General features: G+C 43.4%; 1 protein-coding gene across 2 annotated transcripts in view; it reads left to right on the forward strand.

Annotated features, from left to right (window-relative positions):
• Positions 1 to 26,699, forward strand: part of ESR1 (estrogen receptor 1) — a 704,728-nt gene that overhangs the window by 567,475 nt on the left and 110,554 nt on the right. For both annotated transcript variants that reach the window (XM_044291598.1, XM_044291597.1), the window contains exon 5: positions 20,305 to 20,631. In XM_044291598.1, coding sequence (XP_044147533.1) covers positions 20,305 to 20,631 — 327 coding nt within the window. The remainder of the gene's footprint in view (positions 1 to 20,304; positions 20,632 to 26,699) is intronic.

Raw genomic sequence — 26,699 nt, forward strand, 5'->3', positions numbered from 1 at the left:
GACTCAGCCAGAGCAATACGATCCGGATCATCATATATCTGACCCAGGGCTAAAAAAAATTCATCCATTGAACGGAGGGGCTGTGCCCCCACCGGCAGCGAAAAGGCCCAAGACTGAGCGTTATCCCTGAGCAGTGAGATGATGATCCCCACCCTCCGCTCCTCATCACCAGAGGAATGGGGAAGTAGGCGAAAATGGAGTTTGCAAGCCTCTCTAAAACAAACAAAATTCTCACTACCCCTGGAGAACGTATCCGGGAGCGAGATCTTAGGCTCAGAACAAACTCCATGAATGCAAGCTGAACCGGTCACCTGAAACTGATTTACAGTTTTACGGAGATCTGCTACCTCCAATGAAAGACCCTGCATGCGTTCAGTCAAAAGTGAAACCGGATCCATGCTTGAGACGGTTTTGGTGGTTTATAATGTCACAGATGGTGTTACAAAAAACTAGAAGACACAAATGAAGATCCAACTGACTTGATCCAAAACTAAGGAACAGGAGGGTAAGCCCTGTAAGAGCCCTAGTTCTCTCCCTTACTGCTCGGCCTATGCAAAAATCTCAATGGTAGAAAATTGTATAGCCTCGTTCCTCGACTGTATGCACCTGAACACCCTATAATAGTGAGGGGACACGACCACCGGCTCCCTACACTTAATACGGAGGGAGTCAGGGTCACCTAGGATCAAGCCCACAGGCAAACAGAAATAAAGAAAACAGACTTATCTTGTGGATGCAGTAGTAATAGCTTCTAGCATCAGCACACTCCAGGAAGTTGTATAAACCGCAAAGTGATGCAGTATGGGTGGGGATTTAAAGGGATGCAATCAGTGTAACTAGATGACAGCTGAGAGAGGGAAACGAGATGATAAAACAAAAGCAAAACAAAAGAACCTCAGGCAGGAGGTTCCGAAGAACGTCTGTCAGAGCTTCTCAAATGTCTGGCGGTGACACCTGTTCTTTGAGAACAGTCATATGGACCATAGACACAATGGACTGTAGAGGATATCTATTGACTTCTATGGGAGAGTTTTCTAGGTATGCTTGCTCTATGTCCTGTGTAATGGTCAGGAGGGAGTAGATAAGCTGTAATATTGCCTATTGTGAATGGTGGATCCTGTAATATCTGTATAGAGGTGATTTTTATAATTGTCATTTATATATGTCATTTTCTGTGAAATGTCATTGGCATTGTTTGTGATGATAATAAGATGACTGCTGAACAGTTACCTGTACAGAACAGGAAGTCTCTACATATTATTAGACCTATATTTTTAGGCTTGGAGAATTAAGACAAAAATTGCCCAAAACAGTAAACTGATTACAATGTTTAACATGAAAACATGATTTAAACAAATGTCCATAAAAGAGGTGGACATGATCTTATTTATTTTTTTTTCAATTGAGAAAAAAGTTTAATTCCTGAAAGCATACCTCTGCTAGATTAAACAGTAGGTCATTTTGCTATTTTAACAAAATATTTTTTGTGCTAAAACAAAAGATTTTAAATTACCATAATGGTTTTATATATTTTTGCATTTTAATTCAGATAAGGGATGCTGTTGATCCATTTAGGTACTATATGGGCAGAAACGACCATTGGGCTTCCCAGCTATAGATAAGGTATTTATGTCTTGCTATCTTATGTATTAGTCTACTTTCACACTCTCATTTTGGCTTTCCGTTTGTGAGATCCGTTAAGGGCTCTCATAAGTGGTTCAAAACGGATCAGTTTGCATTCTAATGCATTCTGAATAAAAAAAAGGATCCACTCAGAATGCATCAGTTTGCATCAGTTCAGTCTCCATTTCGCTTTGGAGACCGACACCAAAACGCTGCTTGCAGAGCGGATGCAGATGGTTGTATTATCTGAACGGATCCGTCCATTACGGATCCGCACAAAACGCGAGTGTGAAAGTAACATAGTACATAACATAGTAACATAGTACATAAGGCCGAAAAAAGACATTTGTCCATCCAGTCCGACCTGTCATCCTGCAAGTTGATCCAGAGGAAGGCAAAAAAACCCTGTGAGGTAGAAGCCAATTTTCCTCACTTTAGGGGAATAAAAATTCCTTCCCGACTCCAATCAGGCAATCAGAATAACTCCCTGGATCAACGACCCCTCTCTAGTAGCTATATCCTGTAATATTATTACACTCCAGAAATACATCCAGGCCCCTCTTGAATTCCTTTATTGTACTCACCATCACCATTTCCTCAGGCAGAGAGTTCCATAGTCTCACTGCTCTTACCGTAAAGAATCCTCTTCTATGTTTGTGTACAAACCTTCTTTCCTCCAGACGCAGAGGATGTCCCCTCGTCACAGTCACCGTCCTGGGAATAAATAGATGACGGGATAGATCTCTGTACTGACCCCTGATATATTTATACATATTAATTAGATCTCCTCTCAGTCGTCTTTTTTCAAAAGTGAGGTTGCATATAGTGAGGTTGAGTGAGGTTGCATATACATCTAAGTAGCCTTAGATGTATGTAACAAGGCAATAAATCACCAGTCAGTGAACAAGTAGGGGATAGTGTTCAATTTGTGCTCAGTGATTGTTTCAGTTACATTAATTATAATATATGACATAACCATAGAAACTGTACAATATAGATGCACAAGATATCAAGGTATATGCAACCTCACTCAACTTTATGCAGAGATTTTATATGTAAATGGTAAAACTGTGTTCTATGGTGAACCTATGCTTTAACTGGCCAATACATCACCTAAGCGAAAACAGGATAGTGGACAAAGGTACAGATAACAGGAGCGCAGAGAAATATTTTGTGGGAAATTAGGTATGTTCCTGTAAATGCCTTTTCTGACAGAAAGCAGATATTATACCAATTCTGGAAAGCTTTCATTTTTGAAGACCAGAACATCTCATGGAATCTAAACTCATAAATCACAGAAGCCGGTTGGTAAACCAAGCCAAAGAGAGGGCAAATGAAATAAAAAATTTCAGTAGCTGGTAAACCACAAGTATTTAGTGCAAACTTTAAGAAGAATTAGTCTAGAAAACACAATAACTTTTATCATAAGCCAAGTCCAATTCTATTTCTAATATCTACTAGTAGGTGGGTTCTGGGATTTGTAAGCCCCAAAAAGAATGATAAATTAAGGTTAAATCATGTAATATTTGTCATGGAGGTTATCCACTTTGAAGACCCTTCTTGTGCAATTTTATCCTCACTAACCTTTAAATTGTGTATTAACAATTTTGCCTGCCAGATAACTGACATTTCACATGAAATACATTTGGCCATTTGGCTTGTTTGCCATTAAATCCACACCTTTGGCCCTTTGTTCTGGGATAATGAACATGTTATTCTCATTTGCCTTTTTGGGTTATTTTCAGTTAATTATTTTTACCATTTAATTTATGGATGTTTACTAGTACCATAGATGTTAATATCAGCTGTGGTAGGTTTGTGCTCCTACATTGTGGAGTGCTAATGTACATAACATTTTTATTTCAAAGAGGACCTGTCCTGTTATTCAGAACAGTGTTTGTGGGATAAAGACAGTGTTTGCTGCTCTCATGCTGGGCATTCACATAAGATAACAGTCACCTGAAAACAATGATTCCAGGTTGCAACAATCCCTTCTGTATGAGGGACTCTCGACTCTTGGCAGCTGTGGGGAAAAGGAGAAAACAGCCATGTGGGAGTTCAACATGCCTGATCCTTTTTGCTAGCAGGAGATAAAGATGTCTGACAGTAAGTTCTCCATACTGAAATAAACATGTACATTTGGAGAGAGGGCATGTGTATAGTGGAATTGGGATAAATGTGCATACTGCTACAGTGGTTTACCTCCAATAGAGGCAGACCACGCAGCTGCTATGGGGCCTGTAGGGAAAAGTTGCCCGCAGTGGAGTATAGGCCTTGCCCCATAATTATGTACCTCACACAATCACCATAATATATAACTGACCACATATATCTGTACACACTGCTACTATTATACATTGTATGTCTGATATCAGTACACTGCTCTGTAACATATAAATATATATATATATATATATATATATATATATATATATAGTAGGGATTTGCTCTGGTAGACAGGCTAGTGGACGCAGTATAGAGGCAACCACAAAGTCTTTAACTTAAACAGTTCAGTGATTTATTTACACATAAGGAAAAACAAAAAGTGACATTTTGCAGTCTAGGTGTTTGTTCACACCATGAAAAGTCCACAGAACAAAAACCTTCACCTGGTTTGCAGTTTCTCCACCTATGGTCCACAGCAGGCTTTAGGGGCCTGTTTCTCAGCAGGCAGCTCCCAGCCCTTTTGCACGGCACAAGTTTTCAGATCCCAAAACACACAGGGACTGACAGCGTTCCACTGTCAGAGCGGAGTAATCCACACCCAGCTGAGACTGCTGGCTGGGTTTGATATAGGCCAGTAAAGAACCGGCCTGGAGCGTGGGGGAGAAGCCATCCACCCAGCACTTTGGCTACTCCCAGTAAGAGCCGGCCCGGATCAGCTTACAGCCATACTAAAATAGCAACGTGTCAACCAGCACTAGCTGCCGCTGACACTTGAAAATACCGGCTCTTACTTCACCGAGGCCAGGAACCTCGGTGACACATACCTTCCATCAACGACGGACCCTTGCGCCTTCCTACATACCTCCCCCTTTGTTCAACCCTGAGGGGGTGAACACTTGCCAGACAGTGTACTCGGCACAGAGCATACACGTTTCACTGAAAGCGGCCTGCTCTGTGTTCCACTGAGAACTTGAAGTTCTGTAACATCAAGAACCATCTGGTGACCCGAGCTTTGGCTTGGCTCATCCACTTGAGAGGGGAGTGGTCAGTCACCAGACGGAACTTTCTCCCCAACAGATAATAGCGGAGAGACTCGAGTGCCCACTTGATGGCTAGGCACTCTTTCCAATATACTGTACCTAGTCTTGGGTAAGTTTGTGGCTCAGGAAAACAATGGAATGTTCCTCCCCATTGATTTCCTGAGAGAGTAGAGCTCCGAGGCCTACTTCAGAGGCATCGGTCTGTACCACAAACTTGAAGTCAGGCGTCACCAAAACCAGTGACCTCTGCACTTTTGGTAGATGACTTTCCTAGTTGGTACTAAGAACGACAATATAGTCCAGGTAAGCCGAAGCGTATCGACGATGTGGATGAAGTACAATGTCCATGTACTGTTGAAAAGTGGCAGGGGCACCATGCAGACCAAAGGGTAACAACTTATGTTGTTATAGCCCTTCTGGCGTGATGAAGGCAGTTTTCTCTTTGGCAGCCTCCATCAAGGGTACCTGCCAGTACCCTTTGGTGAGGTCTAAAACAGAAAAATACCGAGCTTGGCCTAACCTCTCAATAAGCTCATCCACCTGAGGCATAGTATATGCATCAAACTTAGAGATTTCTTTTAGTTTGCGAAAATCGTTTCAGAACCGTAATGTTCCGTCCGGTTTGGCTATTAAGACTATTGGACTGGTCCATTCACTTTTGGATTCCTCAATGAAGTCTAGCTGCAGCATTAGCTGCACTTCTTCCGCAATGGCTTGTTGCCGAGCCTCGGGTACCCGGTATGGTTTTAACTGGACTTTTGCCTGAGGCTCAGTGATATAGTTATGCTATGGAAGTTCGTCAAGGGAGGTCCAAGAACACATCCGTGTTCCGACTAATGAACTCCCTGGCTTCCTGAGCCTGTTTAGAGGAGAGGCTGTCAGCAATTTTCACTGTGGCAGCCGCTTCCCTTGCTTCAGACAGAGGGCTGAAACCGCTTTCCCTAGAAACCCTGGTCGCGGGCTGTCTTCAGTACAGGACTCCCTATCTTTCCATGGTTTGAGCAGATTCACATGCTACACCTGCTCTGGCTTTCGCCTCCCTGGCTGATATACCTTGTAATCTACAGTACCTCTCCATTTTTTTCAAATACCTCGTAGGGGCCCTGCCATCTAGCTAGGAACTTACTGGTTACGGTTGGTACCAGAACCAGTACCCGATCACCCAGGTTAAAGTTCCGGACCCGAGCCTGCCGATTATAGACCCTACTCTGGGCTTGCTGTGCTGCCTCCATATGCTCCCTAACCAGAGGTAACACTGTTTCTATCAGTCTTTGCATCTGGGTGATGTACTCAACACTTTTGTGCAGTGTGGGTTGTTATTCCCACGCCTCTTTGGCTACGTCCAACAGACCGTAAGGGTGTAGATAGGGCAGAAGAAGATCCCAGTTCCTCTCATCCTTAGACACCACTCTTTTTAGCATATTTTCAAAGGTTTGAGTAAACCTCTCTACCAGGCCATTCGTTTGCGAATGATACACGTCTGTAGCTGTTTTATGTGGAGCAACTTACAAGATTTGTTGGTGCCATCTACCGGCCTTCGATAACTGGCCTACGAGATCCATAGCGATTCGCTCGAACGGGACCTCGATAATCGGGAGGGTTACCAGGGGACTATGGAAATGTGGCTATGGGCCCGTTATCTGGCAGGTTGGGCAAGATTTACAATATTCTTCTACCTCTCTGAACATACTGGGCCAGTAAAACTGTTGTAGTATCTGGTCCTGTGTTTTCTGCATTCCCAGATGACCCCCGAGAACATGCTGGTGGGCTAATTCTAACACGAGTTTGCGATAAGCCTGGGGAACCACCAACTGTACAATGGATTCACCTTGCAGCTGGTTTACCCCAAACAACATATCTTGATGAACCACAAAATGGGGAAACACTGTCTCTGCCCCCATTGTTGTGGTTCCCCATCTATTATTAACATATTTTCCAATGCTCGGGATAGGGTTGGGTCCCGGTGTTGTGCAGTACCAAAATTATCCTCGGAGACATTGAGGTCTGCCAGCTCAGGACCCTGCGGCAAGTCATCCATGTCTCCCACCGTCACACTTAGCGGGGTTGTCTCCCCTCTTCCACCGAAGTGGCGGACACCCCTATCGCTGGCCCTTCGGACTCAGGTTCCCAGGGTTCTGGTCTCCCCCCTGAGCTGGGCCACTCTGCTAGAGTTACATCTGTCTCATGGGTATCGGTAACTTTCGTAGCTGGCCTCAGCGCCGGGAAACCAGGGAAGTCTCTCCCAATTATTAGTTCATACTGTAATTTTGTGGCGACGACCACCTCATGAGTCCACCTGCTGGCCACCGTTGACAGAGAGACCAGTGCAGTGGGATAGTCTTTTAAGTCCCAATGAATGCACACAACGCCGACCTTTCGGTCAGTATACTCAACGGGCCGTACCAGGGCAGCTCTTACCAGGGACACCAGGCTCCCCAAATCCAGCAGTGCCACTGCCATAGTGGCCCACACTTCCACCTGGCACAGGTGGCTATTGTCTACAGTCTCGGAAGTACCTGTGGCACACAGCTTCTTGGGATACAATGAGTGGCGGTAGCCATAGTTGGTATCCATGGGTTCACCCCAATGGGGACAGTCGGCCCTTATGTGTCCAGGCTCGTAACACTGCCAGCAAACCACTGGGGCCGGGGCTGCAGGGAATACATCCCAGGCGGGTTTAGCTGACACTGGCCGCCGGGTCTGGGGTGGAGATTTCCAGGGTTTGACTGGCCCCCTCCCAAAATAATGCCCCTGCAGATTTCTGGTGGCCTAGTAGCACTCCACCAGGTCGACCATCTCTGAGGCATTACCAGGAGACACCTGGCCAATCCATTGCTGGAGAGGGTACAGCAAAGCCCTCCAAAACACATCCGGCAACAGACGGTCCAGCATAGCAGTGGGAGTCAATATGTCAGGCTGCAGCCATTTCTGCAACCGGTGTAGCAGGTCATAATATTGTAGTCTGACGGGTTCAGCCGAGTTAAATTCCTACTGGTGCACCCGCTGAGCCCGGACCAATACATTCACCCCCAGTCTCGCCAGGATCTCACCTTTTACGGTAAGGTAGTCCGCCGCTTGATCATCGGGAAGATCAAAGAACACTTGCTGGGGTCCAAAAGCCAGGAATGGAGCGGCGACCTCAGCCCACTGGTCTCGGGGTAACTTCTCCCTCACGGCCACCTTTTCAAAACATTGGCAGATAGGTCTCAACGTCACCCAAGGGGGACATCTTAGGGATCGCCGCACGTACAGTTTTCCGGGCATCATGGACATTCTGGGACACTCCAGCCGCTTGCAACACCATTACATGTTGTAATAGCAGCTGGTTAGTTTCCTGCTGCAGCTTGTTAGCCTCCTGCTGCTGCAAGTTAACCTCCACGAGGGCTTTCACGACCCCCTCCATTTTGTCGGTTTAATATAGGACATGCACTTGTGCCCGGGAAAAACAAAAAACTTTTTGGCCTTCAGGCCTGCCACTCTGTGTTTGCCCGCATCCGACACTAATTGTGGGGATTTGCTCTGCTAGACAGGCTAGCGGACTCAGTACAGAGGCAACCACAAAGTCTTTAACTTAAACAGTTCAGTGTTTTATTCACACATAGGGAAAAACAAAAAGTAACGGTTTGCAGTCTTCGCGTTTGTTCACCATAAAAAGTCCATAGAACAAAAGCCTTCACCTGGTCAGCAGTTTTTCCACCCGCAGTAAAACAGCAGGCTTAAGGGCTTGTTTCCCAGCAGGCATCTTTCAGCCCTTTAGCATGGCACAAGTTCCCAGTTCCAAAACACACAGGGACTGACAGCGCTCCACTGTCAGATGGAGGATCAGCTTTACAGCCACACTAACAACAAGCTGTGTCAACCAGCACTATCTACCACTGACACTTTAAACTACAACTCTTACCTCACCAAGGCCAGGAATCTCGGTGACACATACCTTCCATCAATGACGGCCTCTTGCGCCTTCCTACAATATACACACACTGCCCAATGTATATTCTTGCTATGGCGCCCAGTGACTTCTATTTATGCCCCTGTTCTGCTAACAGCTATCCGATGTGTATGGCCAGCTTAAACAACCATTTGACCTGACATTTAAACTTAAAAGCATTGTTGGACTAATAAATGGGCTTAAAATACCCCCCCACACACACACACAGACACACTTAGTGTGACACGTCAAGGGAAACATACTTACCTGCTCCCCAATGCATGGTTTTGGCTCCTTGCGTGCAGTGCTGCGATGATAAATAAAGCAACATAGCAGGGGATCACCCTTTTAGATGTATATATATGGGTGCACTGCCTGTGGCACACACACTGCCGCATAAAATACCAGTAGGAAATGAAATTAATGGCAGGCACTATCTAGCTATATATACTGTATATACAAACTGGATTCCAAAAAAGTTGGGACACTAAACAAATTGTGAATAAAAACTGAATGCAATGATGTGGAGATGGCAAATGTCAATATTTTATTTGTAATAGAACGTAGATGACAGATCAAACGTTTAATCCGAGTAAATGTATAATTTTAAAGGAAAAATACGTTGATTAAAATTTTCATGGTGTCAACAAATCCCCAAAAAGTTGGGACAAGTAGCAATACGAGGCTGGAAAAAGTAAATTTGAGCATAACGAAGAGCTGGAAGACCAGGTAACACTAATTAGGTCAATTGGGTGATTGGGTATAAAAAGAGCTTATCAGAGTGGCAGTGTCTCTCAGAAGCCAAGATGGGTAGAGGATCACCAATTCCCACAATGTTGCGCAGAAAGATAGTGGAGCAATATCAGAAAGGTGTTACCCAGCGAAAAATTGCAAAGACTTTGCATCTATCATCATCAACTGTGCCTAACATCATCCGAAGATTCAGAGAATCTGGAACAATCTCTGTGCGTAAGGGTCAAGGCCGTAAAACCATACTGGATGCCCGTGATCTCCGGGCCCTTAAACGACACTGCAACACAAACAGGAATGCTACTGTAAAGGAAATCACAGAAATGGGCTCAGGAATACTTCCAGAAACCATTGTCAGTGAACACAATCAACCGTGCCATCCGCCGTTGCCAGCTGAAACGCTACAGTGCAAAGAAGAAGCCATTTCTAAGCAAGATCCACAAGCTCAGGCATTTTCACTGGGCCAGGGATCATTTAAAATGGAGTGTGGCAAAATGGAAGACTGTTCTGTGGTCAGACGAGTCACGATTCGAAGTTCTTTTTGGAAATCTGGGATGCCATGTCATCCGGACCAAAGAGGCAAGGACAACCCAAGTTGTTATCAACGCTCAGTTCAGAAGCCTGCATCTCTGATGGTATGGGGTTGCATGAGTGCGTGTGGCATGGGCAGCTTGCATGTCTGGAAAGGCACCATCAATGCAGAAAAATATATTCAGGTTCTAGAACAACATATGCTCCCATCCAGACGTCATCTCTTTCAGGGAAGACCCTGCATTTTTCAACAAGATAATGCCAGACCACATTCTGCATCAATCACAACATCATGGCTGCGTAGGAGAAGGATCCGGGTACTGAAATGGCCAGTCTGCAGTCCAGATCTTTCACCTATAGAGAACATTTGGCGCATCATAAAGAGGAAGGTGCAACAAAGAAGGCCCAAGACGATTGAACAGTTAGAGGCCTGTATTAGACAAGAATGGGAGAGCATTCCTATTTGTAAACTTGAGAAACTGGTCTCCTCGGTCCCCAGACGTCTGTTGAGTGTTGTAAGAAGGGGAGATGCCACACAGTGGTGAAAATGGCCTTGTCCCAACTTTTGACACCATGAAATTCTGATTCAACATATTTTTCCCTTAAAATTGTACATTTTCTCAGTTTAAACTTTTGTTCCGTGATTTATGTTCTATTCTGAATAAAATATTAGAAGTTGGCACCTCCACATAATTGCATTCAGTTTTTATTCAAGATTTGTATAGTGTCCCAACTTTTTTGGAATCCGGTTTGTAGATATGGATATAAAAATTGCAATTTATTATGGATCATTAGGGAAACATGATTAGTAATATATGAAAAAACATATATTGAGAAGAATTGAGAAGATCATATATGATGTATCATGATTTATAGAAGCAAAAATCTAAATATAAAAAAGATACCCAAATAAAAAATAAATAAAAAAATAGAAGTAAAAATAGAAATAGAAAGGATGTCGTATTAGCTAATTATTTTTGCAACTTATAGTAAGTGACAAAAATGACTAAAAATTGTCATAATGTCACACTATATAGATTGCTCATAATTTAGCTAATGATTAGATGGTAAAAAGTGATCGATACATAGAAATATAGATAACAATGAAATTAAATTCATATAACACATTAATAAAAAGTGTTAAAAATTTGAGATTATAAGATATATATAACTTCGTGGAGATAAAAAACCATAAATTCATATATGCTATTTGATTAATAAATTGGGTGATCCCAGATTGTTCAGTAATGGCACCTCTATGATATATTGTTTCTCTGTTAAATGACCCAGTTTGTAGGGGTAGTTAGTAGACTGAGAAGCTCGAGCTCATCCAATATTTACATCTAATATTGCCAATTGTATTGTGATTTGAACAATGGTTACTTAACATCCAGTGTGTGTGGTCGTGTTACATTACCACTTTATAGGCATCTCCACGGCTCCTTATAATACATCCACACAGACGTGTTATGATCGCTGCTGGGAGCGTGTGGTCTGTGTCCCAGCTGCTCACTGTACGAGAGAAGCAAATTGTCCGGCGTCTCACGTGGCATCCCACGTTGTAAGCAATGTGGAGTAGCTGATTAGCGGGGACGATGTAACAAATAGACCGTAATTTGCTCCTTCATTGGTGATATACAGGCCCTTCTAAAAAAATTAGCATATTGTGATAAAGTTCATTATTTTCTGTAATGTACTGATAAACATTAGACTTTCATATATTTTAGATTCATTACACACCAACTGAAGTAGTTCAAGCCTTTTATTGTTTTGATATTGATGATTTTGGCATACAGCTCATGAAAACCCCAAATTCCTATCTAAAAAAATTAGCATATCATGAAAAGGTTCTCTAAACAAGCTATTAACCTAATCATCTGAATCAACTAATTAACTCTAAACACCTGCAAAAGATTCCTGAGGCTTTTAAAAACTCCCAGCCTGGTTCATTACTCAAAACCGCAATCATGGGTAAGACAGCCGACCTGACTGCTGTCCAGAAGGCCATCATTGACACCCTCAAGCAAGAGGGTAAGACACAGAAAGAAATTTCTGAACGAATAGGCTGTTCCCAGAATGCTGTATCAAGGCACCTCAGTGGGAAGTCTGTGGGAAGGAAAAAGTGTGGCAGAAAACGCTGCACAACGAGAAGAGGTGACCGGACCCTGAGGAAGATTGTGGCGAAGGACCGATTCCAGACCTTGGGGGACCTGCGGAAGCAGTGGACTGAGTCTGGAGTAGAAACATCCAGAGCCACCGTGTACAGGCGTGTGCAGGAAATGGGCTACAGGTGCCGCATTCCCCAGGTCAAGCCACTTTTGAACCAGAAACAGCGGCAGAAGCGCCTGACCTGGGCTACAGAGAAGCAGCACTGGACTGTTGCATGTCATTCATAAATCAAGGTGCCAGAGTCTGGAGGAAGACTGGGGAGAGGGAAATGCCAAAATGCCTGAAGTCCAGTGTCAAGTACCTACAGTCAGTGATGGTCTGGGGTGCCATGTTAGCTGCTGGTGTTGGTCCACTGTGTTTTATCAAGGGCAGGGTCAATGCAGCTAGCTATCAGGAGATTTTGGAGCACTTCATGCTTCCATCTGCTGAAAAGCTTTATGGAGATGAAGATTTCATTTTTCAGCACGACCTGGCACCTGCTCACAGTGCCAAAACCACTGGTAAATGGTTTACTGACCATGGTATTACTGTGCTCAATTGGCCTGCCAACTCTCCTGACCTGAACCCCATAGAGAATCCGTGGGATATTGGGAAGAGAAAGTTGAGAGACGCAAGACCCAACACTCTGGATGAGCTTAAGGCTGCTATTGAAGCATCCTGGGCCTCCATAACACCTCAGCAGTGCCACAGGCTGATTGCCTCCATGCCACGCCGCATTGAAGCAGTCATTTCTGCAAAAGGATTCCCAACCAAGTATTGAGTGCATAACTGAACATAATTATTTGAAGGTTGACTTTTTTTGTATTAAAACCACTATTCTTTTATTGGTCGGATGAAATATGCAAATTTTTTGAGATAGGAAATTTGGGTTTTCATGAGCTGTATGCCAAAATCATCAATATTAAAACAATAAAAGGCTTGAACTACTTCAGTTGGTGTGTAATGAATGTAAAATATATGAAAGTCTAATGTTTATCAGTACATTACAGAAAAAAATGAACTTTATCACAATATGCTATTTTTTTTTAGAAGGACCTGTATACAAAAAGACTGGTCATTTGGGTATTTTATAGAGGGCAAGGGGGGACTGTTCCTCCCATAGATTTGGTACTTTATAAAACCTGGAAAGGCATATGAACTGTGTAGATGCCTAATTATCATTGTAAATAAATTGCAATTCTAACTGATAGAATAAAATAAATGCATGTAGGTCATATAGTATATATAATAAACATATAATACATATGATAACACAATAAAATAAACATATGGAGAAACTTAGAATGCAAACTGATCAGTTTTGGACCGCTTGAGAGAGCCCTGAACGGATCTCACAAACGGAAAGCCAAAACGCCAGTTGTGCATTGGGGAAACAAAGAAAGAAGATGGCTTTTTAAATGGATGATCTTTTGTTCCCCACAAAGATAAATACTGCCAGGGGTACTTATTCTCCATTGCCTATTAACCACTTCACATCTGGGCCATTTTCCCCCTTCCTGACCAGGGCTAATTTAGCAAATCTGACATATCTCACTTTATGTGGTAATAACTTCGGAACGCTTTTACTTATCCATGTCATTCAGAGAGTGTTTTCTCGTGACACATTGTACTTCATGCTAGTCATAAATTTGAGTCAATATATTTCACCTTTATTTATGAAAAAATCCCAAATTTACCCCAAATTTTGAAAAATTCGCAATTTTCTAAATTTCAATTTCTCTGCTTTTAAAACAGAAAGTGATACCTCATAAAATATTTATTTCTTAACATTCCCCATATGTCTACTTCATGTTGGCATCATTTTGGAAATGTCATTTTATTTTTTGGGGATGTTAGAAGACTTAGAAGTTTAGAAGCAATTCTTAAACTTTTTAAGAAAATTGCCAAAACCCACTTTTTAAGGACCAGTTCAAGTCTAAAGTCACTTTGTGGGGCCTTCATAGTGGATACCCCCATAAATGACCCCATTGTAGAAACTAAACCCATTAAGTTACTTAAAAATGAAGATCCCATTTTTAAATTTCACTTTTTGGGCAGATTTTCAATTTTAATCCAAGTTTTTCTTTAACACATCGATGGTTAACAGCCAAACAAAACTTAATATCTATTACCTAGATTCTGGGGTTTACAGAAACACCCCACATGTGGTCATAAACTGCTGTATGGGCACACGGCAGGGCGCAGAAGAAAAGGAGCACCACATGGTTTTTAGATGCCATGTCCCATTTGAAGCCCCCCTGATGCACCCTTACAGTAGAAACTCCCAAGAAGTGACCCCATTTTGGAAACTAGGGGATAAGGTGCCAGTTTTATTGGTAGTATTTTTGGGTACATATGATTTTTTGATCATTCATTATAACACTTTATGGGGCAAGGTGACCAAAAAATTGGTTGTTTTAGCACAGTTTTTATTTATTTATTTTTACAGCATTCACCTGTGGGGTTCGGTCAAGTGACATTTTTATAGAGCAGATCGTTACAGACGTGGCGATACCTAATATGTATACTTTTTCTTATTTATTTAAGTTTTACGCAATAATAGCATTTTTGAAACCCAAAAATTATGTTTTAGTGTGTCCATGTTCTGAGAGCTATAGTTTTAGTTTTTTTGAGCAATTTTCTTATGTAGGGGCTCATTTTTTCCGTTATGAGGTGACGGTTTTATTGGTACTATTTTGTGGGACATACGCCTTTTTGATCATTTGATGTTGCACTTTTTGTGATGTAAGGTGACAAAAATAGCTTTTTTCAACACCGTTTTTTTACGGTGTTCACCTGAGGGGTTAGGTCATGTGATATTTTTATAAAGCTGGTTGTTATGGACGCGGCGATGCCTAATATGTATACTTTTTTTTATTTATTTCACTTTAACACAATAATAGCATACAGGGAGTGCAGAATTATTAGGCAAGTTGTGTTTTTGAGGATTAATTTTATTATTGAACAACAACCATGTTCTCAATGAAACCAAAAAACTCATTAATATCAAAGCTGAATATTTTTGGAAGTAGTTTTTAGTTTGTTTTTAGTTTTAGCTATTTTAGGGGGATATCTGTGTGTGCAGGTGACTATTACTGTGCATAATTATTAGGCAACTTAACAAAAAACTAATATATACCCATTTCAATTATTTATTTTTACCAGTGAAACCAATATAACATCTCAACATTCACAAATATACATTTCTGACATTCAAAAACAAAACAAAAACAAATCAGTGACCAATATAGCCACCTTTCTTTGCAAGGACACTCAAAAGCCTGCCATCCATGGATTCTGTCAGTGTTTTGATCTGTTCACCATCAACATTGCGTGCAGCAGCAACCACAGCCTCCCAGACACTGTTCAGAGAGGTGTACCGTTTTCCCTCCTTGTAAATCTCACATTTGATGATGGACCACAGGTTCTCAATGGGGTTCAGATCAGGTGAACAAGGAGGCCATGTCATTAGTTTTTCTTTTTTTATACCCTTTCTTGCCAGCCACGCTGTGGAGTACTTGGACGCGTGTGATGGAGCATTGTCCTGCATGAAAATCATGTTTTTCTTGAAGGATGCAGACTTCTTCCTGTACCACTGCTTGAAGAAGGTGTCTTCCAGAAACTGGCAGTAGGACTGGGAGTTGAGCTTGACTCCATCCTCAACCCGAAAAGGCCCCACAAGCTCATCTTTGATGATACCAGCCCAAACCAGTACTCCACCTCCACCTTGCTGGCGTCTGAGTCGGACTGGAGCTCTCTGCCCTTTACCAATCCAGCCACGGGCCCATCCATCTGGCCCATCAAGACTCACTCTCATTTCATCAGTCCATAAAACCTTAGAAAAATCAGTCTTGAGATATTTCTTGGCCCAGTCTTGACGTTTCAGCTTGTGTGTCTTGTTCAGTGGTGGTCGTCTTTCAGCCTTTCTTACCTTGGCCATGTCTCTGAGTATTGCACACCTTGTGCTTTTGGGCACTCCAGTGATGTTGCAGCTCTGAAATATGGCCAAATTGGTGGCAAGTGGCATCTTGGCAGCTGCACGCTTGACTTTTCTCCGTTCATGGGCAGTTATTTTGCGCCTTGGTTTTTCCACACGCTTCTTGCGACCCTGTTGACTATTTTGAATGAAACGCTTGATTGTTCGATGATCACGCTTCAGAAGCTTTGCAATTTTAAGAGTGCTGCATCCCTCTGCAAGATATCTCACTATTTTTGACTTTTCTGAGCCTGTCAAGTCCTTCTTTTGACCCATTTTGCCAAAGGAAAGGAAGTTGCCTAATAATTATGCACACCTGATATAGGGTGTTGATGTCATTAGACCACACCCCTTCTCATTACAGAGATGCACATCACCTAATTTGCTTAATTGGTAGTAGGCTTTCGAGCCTATACAGCTTGGAGTAAGACAACATGCATAAAGAGGATGATGTGGTCAAAATACTCATTTGCCTAATAATTCTGCACTCCCTGTATAGCTGAGAGCTATAGTTTTTTTTATTTTTTGAGAGATTTTCTTATGTAGGGGCTCATTTTTTGCGGGATGAGGTGACAGTTTTATTGTTACCATTTTATGGGACATACGCCTTTTTGATCACTTAGTGTTGCACTTTTTGTGATGTTAGGTGACAAAAATGGCTTTTTTTTTACACAGCTTTTTAAAATTTTTATGGTGTTTATCGGACTGGGTCGATTATGTGATATATTTATAGAGCCGACCGTCACGGATGCGGCAATACCAAATATGTCTATTTTATTTAATTTTTTTCTATTTTTAACATTTATTTTTTATTCCTTACATGGGGAATTTTTTTTTTACATGAAACATTTATTTGATTTTTTTTACACTTTGCATCCCCCATACGGTCATACAAGACCTCTGGGGGACATTTACTTTTTTTTTTACTGTTGATTTCTCCTGTAACTGGGGCTGACATAGTAGCCCCAGTTACAGGAGAAATGCACCCCCCAGAGGTCTGAAAGACCTCAAAGCTTCGGCACTCACCCGGCTCCAGCGGTCACATGACCGCCGGGCCGGAACAGGAAGCGCATAGCGGTGAGCGCTGTATATACAGCGATATAGAAGGCAGGGACACCTGGGCACTGTGCCTGCCTTCTCTAAGGGTTGCCCTGCTGTCACTGACAGCGGGCAACCCGATCAGCAGCTGCACGATTAGCGTGCAGCTGCGATCTCTGAATGGACGTTTTAAAATATCCATTCAGAGATGGAGAACCACCTCCCGGACGTTTATATGCAATGGGAGGTGGTTAAAATATACAATTATACAGATCTCCCACTCAAAGATATTACAGACATAAGGATTCTCATTATATAGCCTTGGCCAGGGGCGTTGCTAGAGTCTCAAAAGATCTGTGACCCAAGCCGACCAATATTCCTCTATTTACTGTCCTCATAAGTTACAAATCCTCAGCCCCTCCACCATACAGTCCCATGTAAATAACATTATTTCCCTCCTCCGCCATAGAGTCCCATGTAAATACCATCACACCATCTCTCCGGCCCCCTCAAATATACAGTCCCATGTAAATAACATCCCTATCTATCTACAGCCCCCTCCAAAATACAGTCCCATGTAAATAACATCACACCATCTATCCTGCCCCCTCCAATATACAGTCCAACTTAAATAACATCATCCCCTCAATATTCAGTCACATGTAAATAAAATCACTCCCTCCCCAGCCACCTCCAACATCCCATGTAAATAGCAATACCCTCCAACATTCAGTCCCATGTAAATAATGACTCCCTCCCACAGCTGCCTTCCAATGTAAATACCACACCCTGCCCCAGCCAACTCCAACACACAGTCCCATGTATATAACATCACCCCTTCAACTTTCAGTCCCATGTAAATAACTTCCCTCCCTTCAGCCCTAACCTAAGGTCTCAGTTAAATAACTACAACATTGCTTTGCCTCTCACACTGATTAATCTCCCCCTTAACTTACCTCTCCTCATGTAGCAGACCTCACCACAGCTTCTTCCCAGGGCTTCTCTTCACTGCTGAGCCGCCCTCTTCTGCACTGGTCACATGATGGTGACATCATCGCAGGTCCTTTTCAGCTGTTGCTTTTAGAACTGATCACATGGACTGTGATGTCATCTCAGGTCCTTCAGCTCTTGCAGGGCATTAGATTAAATTGTATTGCAGTCCTGAGGATGGCAATACAGTTGGATCTATCTGGCAGGCAATACATTTGGGGCCTGGACTCTGCATCATATTGGGATATTTCACTCAAAATCACACATAGAGCATATATCTCACCACAGAGGAACTTCCTCATGGAATGGATCCTTGATTCTTCGTGCTTTAGATGCACGCAAAGGTAAGGGTACTTATACCACTGCTTTTGGGGTTACCCTATAATTGAACAGTTTTGAAAGAGGGTCGAATTATTCGCTCTTGCCCATCTGATAAATGTGATCCCTCTTATGCCTTTTTGGGTGATTTTTGGTCACCTGGATTCCCAGGTCTATCACTGCTTTCTGGACATGAAGAAGTTAATGTTTATTTTACCCAGTGTGGCCTGAAAGACTATATGGCTCTCCCCCAAGCCCCACAATTTCGATTATTTTTGCAAAAACTATCCAGCCTATTTCGAATGAATTGGGTGAAAACTTCCCAACACAAAGAAACTCCCGGCAAAAAGTTATTCACCCTATGAGAGCTGTTCATCAAGATTTTACCTCCTCAAACCAAAACACAACACCTGTCTGGTGGTTATCACGGGATGTTTCACAAAAATGGTGATAAAACAATAGAGAGCTGGGCAGGGAGGAAAAGGTTTGTATATACCTATCCCTATCTAAACCCCGTCCCCGGAGTTGCACCCTAATAGTGGATGCACCCCGTGTTCCTACCTATCCTCAATTGTCCCTGAGACGCCCTTTAAAGTATCAATAATACATAGGACTAATAACAGTTACCCCTCACTAATTCCTGAGAATGCTCTGACGTGTTTCCTCTTGTACCAGATTCATCAGAGGGACATCTAAAGACTACCTTTAAATATAGACACAATAGTACACTGTTATGTGCTGGAATATGTCAGATAATGAGATAAATATGTATATCTGATGGTTTGCAGTAGAGACACTCACTCTAACGGTTGGATGAGGGTCCTGTGCCGTGCTTAGATGAGCACTGCGAGCCGCCCGAAGCACATATTTATCTCATTATATGACATACTCCAGCACATAACAGTGTACTATTGAGTAGCATAAGTTGTCTTTTCTGTCTCAGTTTACATCATGAAGTGAATGATTTTTTTACACCCTATATAACTGTGGCAGTCAGTGTGTGCCATGATTTAAGACAGCACTGTATTTGATGTCTCTATGTGGTATCGTGTTGTTTTGTCCTAATTTTAATCTAATTCTGCCCTAGTGGGATAGGGATAGGTAGGAGCATGGGGTGCATCCACCATTAGGGTGCGACTCCGGGGACAGAGTTTAGGATGAGGACAGGGGCGTAGCTATAGGGGTTGCAGAGGTAGCGCTACCAGGCCCAGGAGCCTGAGGGGGCCCAAAGACCCTTGCGCTGCATAAGAAGACACACAAAGCACTGAGGGAAGGGGGGCCCAAGCCTAACTCTTGCACAAGGGCCCATGAGCCTTTAGCTACACTCCTGGATGAGGAATAGATATATATAAAGCCTTTCCTCCCCCCTCCCTGCCCAGCTCTCTATTGTTTTATCACCATTTTTGTTTTTTGTTATCATTTGGGCTTATGTTTGTTAATACTTTGGATTATATTTTAGATGTAACATTAATAAAGGTTAAGTTTTAGTGACTCCAGTAAAATTTAGCAGTGTCTAAACTTGGATCAGCATATCAGCTATACTTCAGTGATTTGTCCATAACAGACTGAGATGGGGCAACCCTTTTAATGTTTGATTTTCTGCACCTGATATTGCTTTGGCTGAAATGTTGCAAAACATTTAGATACTTTTGTAGTAGCAGTGCATTTCTTCTTTCAACCAAATAATTGAATCATTTTTAGTGTATGTCCTATAATACCATGTTAAATTCAATTCATTCAATTCATTCAATTATTAACCTGGTAACAGACAAGATAACGTCTTTATTTCTTTTTAGGAATCAGGAAAGATCGTAGAGGAGGACGCATGATAAAACACAAACGTCAAAAAGATGAACAGGATCAGAAGAATGATGTAAACACATCTGAAATAAGGACAGCATCCATTTGGGTGAACCCAACTGTTAAAAGCATGAAACTGAGCCCAGTATTGTCTTTGACAGCAGAACAGCTAATCAGTGCCTTAATGGAAGCTGAGCCACCGATAGTTTATTCGGAGCATGACTCAACCAAACCTTTCAGTGAAGCCTCCATGATGACATTACTCACAAATCTTGCAGATAAGGAGCTGGTGCATATGATTAACTGGGCCAAAAGAGTGCCAGGTAGGTTTCTAGAGAACCATTAGAACTCAGTTAGCTTTTTTATTCCCTTTTGTAACTGTTCTACCACTATTCACTGTACAAGAAATGTATCTTATAGATAACCCTTTGAAAATGTCACATGCTATCTTGTACAAACAACCTGAAATCGAATTTCCACCCTACATAATTTCTTTTACCTACAGTGGTGCTTAAATGTTTGTGAAGCCTTCAGAATTTTCTATATTTCTGCATAAATTTCACCTAAAACTACATCGGATTTTTACCCAAGTCCTAAAAGTAGATAAAGATAACTACATCAAACAAATGAGTCAAAAATATTAGATTTGGTAATATATTTATTATGGAAAATGATCCAATATCACATGAATGAGAGTGGCAAAAGTATGTGAACATTTGCTTTCAATATCTGATGTGACCAAACACACTATGGCATTACTATTTGAGTGTTGAGTTCCGTCACAGGAGCTCAATACCGGAAAAAAACGGACCAGTTTTATCCAAATGCATTCAGAATGGAGAGCATTCCGTTCAGTGTGCATCAGGATGCATCAGTTCAGTCCCTCATACGTTTTTTGGCCGGAGAAAATACCGCAGAATGCTGCTGTTTTCTCTCCAGCCAAAAATCCTGAACACTTGCCGGAATGCCGGATCCGGCATTAATTTCCATTGAAATGTATTAGTTCTGGATCCGGCATTAAGTGTGCATGCGCAGACCTTTAAAAATGCAAAAAAAAAAATACATACCAGATCCGTTTTTCTGGATGACACCGGAGAGACGGATACGGTATTTCGATGCATTTGTCAGACGGACTCTAGGAACAATATATAGGGGGGGCACATAAGATACCACAGTCAAAAATAGGGGGGCACTAATACATTTTTATTGTACTATCCTAATACTTAAAAGACAAGCTTTCAAGAGTTTTCCTTTCTTCCTCGGTATTGCTTCAGACCTGAGAAAGAGAGAAACACTCTCCCAAACTTTTTTTTTGAGTTTAAAGCAGTTTCAGCACTATAATAAAATAATTTACTTACAAAAGAAGCTATTCAGTCATCTGCTGTGCCGTCCTCTGCTTGCTTCCGCGGATCTTCCCCTCCTTTCAGTCTCTCCTCAGTGCGCAGGTGCACTGTTATGGGGGATCTGTGGATGACAGTGTTATGGGGATCTGTGGATGACACATTGTTATGGGGGAATCTGTGGATGACACACTATTATGGGGGATCTGTGCATGCCACACTGTTATGGGGGATCTGTGGATGACACACTGTTATGGCCCATAACAGTGTGTGATCCACAGATTCCCCATAACAGTGTGTCATCCACAGATCCCCATAACAGTGTGTCATCCACAGATCCCCCATAACAGTGTGTCATCCACAGATCCCCCATAACAGTGTGTCATCCACAGATCCCCCATAACTTATGGGGGATCTGTGGATGACACACTGTTATGGGGGATCTGTGGATGACACACTGTTATGGGGGATCTGTGGATGACACACTGTAACGGGGAATCTGTGGATGACACACTGTTATGGGGCATCTGTGGATGACACACTGTTACGGGGCATCTGTGGATGACACACTGTTATGGGGCATCTGTGGATGACACACTGTTATGGGGGATCTGTGGATGACACACTGTTATGGGGGATCTGTGGATGACACACTGTTATGGGGGATCTGTGGATGACACACTGTTATGGGGGATCTGTGGATGACACACTGTAACGGGGAATCTGTGGATGACACACTGTTACGGGGCATCTGTGGATGACACACTGTTACGGGGCATCTGTGGATGACACACTGTTACGGGGCATCTGTGGATGACACACTGTTATGGGGCATCTGTGGATGACACACTGTTATGGGGCATCTGTGGATGACACACTGTTATGGGGCATCTGTGGATGACACACTGTTATGGGGCATCTGTGGATGACACACTGTTATGGGGCATCTGTGGATGACACACTGTTATGGGGCATCTGTGGATGACACACTGTTATGGGGCATCTGTGGATGACACACTGTTATGGGGGAATCTGTGGACGGCACACTGTTATGGGGGAATCTGTGGATGACACACTGTTATGGGGGATCTGTGGATGGCACACTGTTATGGGGGATCTGTGGATGACACACTGATATAGGGGCATCTGTGGATGACACACAGTTATGGGAGATCTGTGGATGACATACTGTTATGGGGGACCTGTGGATGACATATGACTGAGGAGGGCTATCAGGGGACATTATACAGGGGGTAATATAATTGAGGGGTATCAGGGTAAATTATACAGGGGGTAATATAACTAAAGTGTATCAGGGACATTATGCATGGGGTAATATAAGTTATATTACCCCTGTATAATGTCCCCTGATAGCCCTCCTCAGTTATGTTACACCTGTAAAATAATGTCCCCTGATACCCCTTAGTTATATTACCCCTGTATAATAATGTACACTGATACCCCTTAGTTATATTACCCCACCCTATATAATTTAACCTGATACCTCTCAGTTATATTATATAACTGAGGGGTATCAGTGTACATTGTACAGGGGTAATATAACTGAGGAGGGTTATCAGGGGACATTATACAGGGGTAATACAACTGAGGGGTATCAGGGTAACTTATACAGGGGGTAATAAAACCAAGGGGTATCAGGGTACATTATACAGGGGTAATATAACTGAGGAGGGCTATCAAGGACATTATACAGGGGTAATATAACTTATATTACCCCTGTATAATGTCCCCTGATAGCCCTCCTCAATTATATTACCCCTGCATAATAATGTCCCCTGATACCCCTTAGTTATATTACCCTGTATAATAATGTACACTGATACCCCTTAGTTATATTACCCTGCCCTGTATAATTTAACCTGATACCCCTCAGTTATATTATATAACTGAGGGGTATCAGGGTACATTATACAGGGGTAATATAACTGAGGAGGGCTATCAGGGCACATTATACAGGGGGTAATATAACTAAGGGGTATCTATCAGGGTACATTATGCAGGGGTAATGTAACTGAGAAGGGCTATCAGGGACATAATACAGGGGTGAGGGGTAAGATAAGTTATATTACCCCAATATAATGTCTGATAGTAGCCTAGCCCTCCTCAGTTATATTACCCCTCATGTACCCTGATACCCCTAGTTATATTACCCCCTGTATAATTTACCCTGATACCCCTCAGATATATTATATAACTGAGGGGTATCAGGGTAATACAGGGGACAACAGAGGAGGCATAGCACAGTGGGACAGGGGAGTACAATGTTACATACTTCCATACATGTGATAGATGAAAGAAAATCTCGCCCATCCAGTTCATATAAAAATCTTCAGCTTTAGGCCTCATGCACACGACCGTTGTGTGCATCCGTGGCCGTTGTGCCGTTTTCTGTTTTTTTTCGCGGACCCATTGACTTTCAATGGGTCCATGGAAAAATCGGAAAATGCACCGTTTTGCAGCCAAGACCGTGATCCGTGTATCCTGTCCGTCAAAAAAATAGGACCTGTCCTATTTTTGACGGACAACGGTTCACGGACCCATTCAAGTCAATGGGTCCGTGAAAGAACACGGATGCACACAAGATTGGCATCCGTGTCCGTGATCCGTGGTTACTTTCATACAGACGGATCCGAAGATCCGGCTGCATAAAAGCTTTTTCAGAGCTGAGTTTTCACTTTGTGAAAACTCAGATCCGACAGTATATTCTAACACAGAGGCGTTCCCATAGTGATGGGGACGCTTCTAGTTAGAATATACAACGAACTGTGTACATGACTGCCCCCTGCTGCCTGGCAGCACCCGATCAATTACAGGGGGCTGTGATCAGCACAATTAACCCCTCAGGTGCTGCACCTGAAGGGGTTAATTGTGCGTATCATAGCCCCCTGTAAGATATCCGGGCCCTCCCTCCCTCTATTGTATTAATAATATTGGTGGCACAGTGTGCGCCCCCCCTCCCTCCCTCTATTGTAATAAGAACATTGGTGGCCAGTGTGCGGCCTCCCCCGGCCCCCCTCCCTCCCTCTATTGCATTAATAACATTGGTGGCCAGTGTGCGGCCTCCCCTCCTCCCCCCCGATCATTGGTGGCAGCGGAGTTCCAATCGGAGTCCCAGTTTAATCGCTGGGGCTCCAATCGGTAACCATGGCAACCAGGACGCTACTGTAGTCCTGGTTGCCATGGTTACTTAGCAATAGTAGAAGCATCATACTTACTTGCTGGCTGCTGCGATGTCTGTGTCCGGCCGGGAGCTCCTCCTACTGGTAAGTGACAGTTCATTTAGCAATGCGCCGCACAGACCTGTCACTTACCAGTAGGAGGAGCTCCCGGCCAGACACAGACATCGCAGTATCCAGCAGGTAAGTGTGATGCTTCTACTATTGCTAAGTAACCATGGCAACCAGGACTGCAGTAGTGTCCTGGTTGCCATGGTTACCAATCTGAGCCCCAGCGATTAAACTGGGACTCCGATCGGAACTCCGCTGCCACCAATGATCGGGGGGGGGGGGGAGAGGGGAGGCCGCACACTGGCCACCAATGTTATTAAGGCAATAGAGAGAGGGAGGGGGGCCGGGGGAGGCCGCACACTGGCCACCAATGTTCTTATTACAATAGAGGGAGGAAGGGGGGGCCGGGGGAGGCCGCACACTGTGCCACCAATGTTATTATTACAATAGAGGGAGGGAGGGGGGGGCCGCCAATGATATTCAAACTGGGCAGGGGGGGTTCTGCCACCTGCTGCCTGGCAACCCTGATCTCTTACAGGGGGCTATGATACGCACAATTAACCCCTTCAGGTGCGGCACCTGAGGGGTTAATTGTGCTGATCACGGCCCCCTGTAAGAGATCGGGTGCTGCCAGGCAGCAGGGGGCAGTCATGTACACAGTTTGTAGTATATTCTAACTAGAAGCGTCCCCATCACCATGGGAACACCTCTGTGTTAGAATATACTGTCGGATATGAGTTTTCACGATGTAACTCATATCCGACAGTATATTCTAACATAGAGGCGTTCCCATGGTGATGGGGACGCTTCAAGTTAAAATATACCATCGGATTGGAGAAAACTCCGATCCGATGGTATAAAAGGGACTCCAGACTTTATATTGAAAGTCGATGGGGACGGATCCGTTTGCAATTGCACCATATTGTGTCAACGTCAAACGGATCCGTCCCCATTGACTTGCATTGTAATTAAGGACGGATCCGCTTGGCTCCGCACGGCCAGGCGGACACCAAAACGACTTTTTTTTCATGTCCGTAGATCCTCCAAAAAACAGTCACGGATCACGGACCAACGGAACCCCGTTTTGCAGACAGTGAAAAAATACTGTCGTGTGCATGAGGCCTTATTCCAAATACAATAAAAAGGTTGCAGCCTGTCTCACTGAACAGATAGGTTCTTAGCCATGGCATAAAGTGGATAGTACCTTCATACTGATTTAAAGAGGACCTTTCATCGGTCCAAACATTGTGAACTAAGATCTGTACAGTGGCGTCCAGGAATCTCATTGCACTTACTATTATCCCTGGGTGCCGCTCCGTTCTCCTGCAATGTCCTGCGGTATGTTCGGTCACTTGGTTATAGTAGGAGGAGACTGCTCTTGTTCTCCTGGGCGTCTCCTTCTCCTAGGCTGTAGCGCTGGCCAATCACAGCGCAGAGCTCACAGCCTGGGAGAAAAAAAGATATCAACAGTTTCCCCTAAAATAGTGACCTCTACTGTACCCGCCCCTTTAAAAATGACCTCCACAGTGCCCGCCCCTTTAACAGTGACCTCCATAGTGGCCGCCCCTAAACATTGACCTCCACAGTGGCCACCGCTTTAACATTGACCTTCACAGTGCCTGTCCTTTTAATAGTGACCTCCACAGTTCCCGCCACTTTAACAGTGACCGCCCCTTTAACAGTGTTCTCAACAGTGTCCGCCCCGTAACAGTGACCTCCACAGTGCCTGCCCCTTTAACATTAACCAATCCTTTACCAGTAACCTTCATAGTGGCTGCCCCTTTAACAGTGACCTTCATAGTG

This window comes from Bufo gargarizans, chromosome 4 (genome assembly GCF_014858855.1).
Source record: "Bufo gargarizans isolate SCDJY-AF-19 chromosome 4, ASM1485885v1, whole genome shotgun sequence".
NCBI classification, from domain to species: Eukaryota; Metazoa; Chordata; class Amphibia; order Anura; family Bufonidae; genus Bufo; species Bufo gargarizans.